The sequence below is a fragment of the Opisthorchis viverrini genome (genome assembly GCF_000715545.1).
Source record: "Opisthorchis viverrini unplaced genomic scaffold opera_v5_18, whole genome shotgun sequence".
Lineage (NCBI taxonomy): Eukaryota > Metazoa > Platyhelminthes > Trematoda > Opisthorchiida > Opisthorchiidae > Opisthorchis > Opisthorchis viverrini.
Genome location: NW_008751674.1, coordinates 1,982,629 through 1,987,151, shown reverse-complemented (window position 1 = coordinate 1,987,151; position 4,523 = coordinate 1,982,629). Strand labels below are relative to the sequence as shown.

At 44.8% G+C, this 4,523-nt stretch overlaps 1 protein-coding gene across 1 annotated transcript in view; it reads left to right on the top strand.

Moving 5' to 3' along the window:
* T265_01684 (hypothetical protein) overlaps positions 1-4,523 on the top strand; it is a gene marked incomplete at both ends in the record, with an annotated part of 17,645 nt that overhangs the window by 4,702 nt on the left and 8,420 nt on the right. The window contains one exon of the mRNA XM_009165750.1: positions 1,959-2,203. Within this exon, the coding sequence (XP_009164014.1) occupies positions 1,959-2,203 (245 nt within the window). The remainder of the gene's footprint in view (positions 1-1,958; positions 2,204-4,523) is intronic.

Below are 4,523 nucleotides of genomic sequence, written 5' to 3'. Positions count from 1 at the left end.
TGATTAACTCGCACTTAGACAGGATATAGCGCCGCTCATCCTTCAATCACGGGATCCACATCACGCGGTCACACACGTTGACTGGCTCCTCGAGCAACGACTTCTCAGATAGAAGTTTATTCTTCTACTGAGCTACTTATAGATAGTGTGAGGAGATTTGGGATTTTTTTTGGGGGGGGGATTTGGAGATTTGGGATGTTTCTAACCTTCCACTGAACTGTTTATCCAACTTACGCACATATTATGTCCATCGGTAGATCCTTCAGGTAGCATGGCAGCTAGACACTGGAAGGGTGTTACAGCTGAGCGATGTCCATCGGTAACCCTTCGTACCGAAATACCGGTGTAATCGGTCGTCAGGATGTTGGCAGCATCTCGTTATTATTCTGATACAATTAATTCGGTTTCCATTCTAGCGGCTATCTTTATCTAGTTAGATTATGAAGTTGTTCGTTCAAAGCGAGCGAATCTCCCTCCTCATACAATCCGAATGGCATTCTCAGAAATTCCTTCACTGTAACGGCGGTCTTAAGCACACACATGTGCTGGTTATATCGGTTCTCACGGTCGCGAATCAGTTCATTGATTTCTCAGCCCAGATTCTTGTGCATTTGTCGCTGGCTAAACCATCCGTTCGTCGTATTCATCCTGCTCCAACCGTACGCATTGTTTTTCACTAACCAGATTTTTTCGGCATCGGTTGATCTGCCAGACAAGGACAGTGTTGTGGCACACGGCGTCGTGTGTTTTTGTGATTCTATACCTAAACCAGGTTGGTTCATATTGAGACGGAAGTGGTGATCATCCGCATGCCATTCGCTGTCCTTACCCAACCGGTACTCGTATAAATAGAAACAAGTTGATTTAGTATGGATGGTGCTAGTCTCCATACGCAACACAGCGATAGACGTCATTTGGGGTTGTTCGCTCTCAACCTTCGTTGTCCACACAGACGCGGTGATCCTGAAAAAGATTCGCACGATCCCATTCCACCTTTGTAGCTCTGTCTGCATGAATTTTCCACGATGATCACTCAAAAGCGATGGAATTATGTGTTACTGTCACGCTGCGATCGGCATGTCCGTGTACACCACTATTTGCTGCGGTTCATGATTTCGGTGGTGTTCAGTTTGTATCGTTGGCGAAATCTGACCCTGATTTCACTACACCTGACGTGCATCCTCACCAGCTTTTTATGACTGGAAGTGCTTGGTCCGTCTTCCTATCTACCACATAAGCATGTCCCTCCAGTTGAGTTGTATCACACCGTTAGCGGATGTCCAATGAAAAGAAGCTATCTTACCGACACCTCTGTTCTTCGGCCAAGCTGGGCGAGTGGATCAGTCAGTGGACTATTCGCGAACTATGTTCATTTGTACACCAGTTTGGTTTTAACAGGAGACTCAAATGAATCCCAACCGAATCTCTCTTTTGTGCTGGCCTTCTTCAGTTAAATGTGCCGCACGAAATCCGTTTCATAGTCCACTTGGTACGATGTTGGTAATACCACAGCTTCTTAATTTCCAGATGTTTCATAACTGCTGATTCATTATACCGATTCATCTCACCTGCAGGATGTCGGGCAAGTGTACCTTTAGGTTGATGCAATCAAGATGTTTCATAACTGCTGATTCATTATACCGATTCATCTCACCTGCAGGATGTCGGGCAAGTGTACCTTTAGGTTAGATGCAATCAGATTTGATTGGTTTGCTTTCACGTGCCGTGAATGAGACGTCTAGAACTTATGCTGTATTTAATTCTCTGAGATTATATTTCATCATTGGTAACGATTTTTCGGCGCCTGTACTTAGGAGACCAAGTTTCTGGATAAGTTTTAGAGTGATTCTCACAGAAATTGTGGTAATGTCAGGAGCTAGAAACACCCATCTTATGTGAGATCCAGTTGTTCACCATAATTCACTCCTTGTTTTTGGTTTTGTGTCTTTTTGGATTAGATATGGGATGTCGAGTCCCTCATTCCCATCAGTTCCTGGTCTATCGCATCCTCGTCCTGGCCTCTTGGAGGTCGCGCGTTGCCCCCAGATGTATCCTTTTCACCAGAATCAATGATGCTGGCCACCGTACTTCCCTGTGATACTTTCCGTCAGCTGGCTTTGTGGGATTTGCGCTCTTCGTTATTGCGTGGCCCTTCGCTACGTTGTTCGAATATGCTTGATTCTAGTTCAACAGATTTACCAAGGTGAGCTGGTTTCTGCCATAGTGATATTCATAATACCGATCTTTCCGCGCCTTTGTTCTTGTCAGAGCCGTCCACTACCTGGTAGGCCATGAACAGATTACTTAGTACAACGCTTGAGTTTTCGTCGCGCTGATTCACGAATGCACACACCGACCACACGTGACCACCTGATATGGATCCCGTGATTGAAGGATGTGGAGTGAGAATCTTGCACACTTTTGATCAACCACTCGCAGTCGAATGGTCAGGTTTTCCAGATACCAACCTGGAGTTCATGGGCTCGAAACCTCTCTAAGTTTCATGAGATTCACACTGCTGTTGATTCCCAATAAGAAGAAAACGATTGTACAATCCTTCTCGGTTTTTCTGGATAGACTGGCTTCACCTACAGGGTGAAATCTCCATTGAAAATTCCCTAATCTGCTCGTACTGCCAAATGATCTTCGCTTGTCAGAAAAAATCGAACGTTCAATAGAAAGTTGGTAATACGCTTGAAGTTGCTTGAGCAGCCACTGTTAAATATCGCGATAATATACCGTTTTACTTTTGTTGTCTGCCACTAAATGTGTGATAGTCTGCACCGTTCAACGGTTGATGTAGGTTTTCTAAACCTCATAGAAAATCTGCGTTGTTTTTTCGGTGAGTCGACTCTACCGGCTGGATGAAAAAATATTAATAGTTTGAAAACAGGAGCTTAAATCTTCTATCCCACATAGATGCCGATGAAAATGCTTGCAAAGTTAACATGAGGTTACAAAAAGCTAAAGTCAGTTTTACGAAACCTGCTGCAAGAGATACTTGACACCTAGAGGTAGCATACCACTCATCAGGTCGCTGAAATCCCCTCGACAACCGTGTGAGTAGTATGTTATGCTTAGATAATGCACTTCAATGTCTTGAATACCGTACGAACTGTAGCGTGAGGCGGACTTGTGCAGTACATTCGGTCGAAGAGGAATACCATAGAAGAGAGATTCAGCTCTGATTCAGGTGAGTCTCCCGTCAGAATTACATTGGTGTTCGAGTGAGATACTTGGTGAATGCTCGGCACCTGTTGACACTGAATACGTTTCGATGTCGGCCCTAAATTCGTGGATGAGATTCCGGTGTGAACGGTGGGTCCTGTGCAAAGTATCCGCAAACCACACGTCACGAGCACTGTGAATTGTGAACTTTCTGTTTTGTTAAGACCGCATGCTTGAGTAAACCGTCGTATTCATGTTTCAGGTGACTGCAAAATGGTTGCCGTGTTTTTGGCGCTACATTATACTCCACTCAGGGAACTGGAATAAACCACACAATGGCAGTAGATTATTGAATGGAGTGTGTGCCCCCACTGAACGCATGCGGGAACATTTCAACAGTCTACCCTTATTACCGGCTACACAGACACACCTGTGAATTCAGTCGCTTTCAAACGCATCTCCAGGTTGCGCCAGGTGTCTCCATGTTCGAATGGAAAATACCATACGTATGCAGTAGTGAACCGTAAAAATTCAAAGCTGCTCTGGATTGACATGAACGATAGTTCCTGAAGTGAAAGCCATGGGTCTCATCTGGCCATGTCTTGTTGGTTTTCGTCCTTATTGTTGCTACTCAGAGCAGCTTTTTGTCGGTCATAATCTTTATTCATCTCTCCTGAACTGCCCCTCACTTGTTGTTTAGACAGTAATTTCACAGTATAATTTATTATTTTCCTTTTCTTACTTTCTTACTTTCCTTTTCTATTTTCCTTTTCTATTTGATTCCTCCCCTGGTAAAATACAACTCGCTCGGCGGGGTATCTCTCCCCGGTTAGGAATCCGTCCCGTAGCACGTCTTCGACGGACGCCAAGCGTTCAGAAGCAACGATGGACGTATATGAACACGATTTTGAAATTCAAGAGCATCCGGTAGACAGCCATTGAAACCCAGGACGTTATATATCCAATATCCAAGGAACTCTTTGTGGACAATAGAAGACACTCCAAATGATGCGTTTTCCGATTTTCTGAAAAATCATTTCACCTCTAAAGGGAAACCATTTAGCTATCTGATTTTGCTATCTGACTAGCTCAGTGGATTGACCGAACTCATCTAATCTGAAGTTAGTCTGTCCATGATGGAACATCGCTGGCGAGGTGGCTCAAGTGGTTGGAGCACGAATTTACTGTCCGGAAGGTCCATGGTTCGAACCCGACCTCTGTCCCTCGACTTCCTCTGTTTAGGCTTGGGCTACCTGGCAGTATCCCAGCCCTCGTGCCTCCGGATGGCATAACAGCTAGGCACCGAAATGGTGATGGAACACCTTGTGTCCACCACTAAGTCGAACGCCATGCTT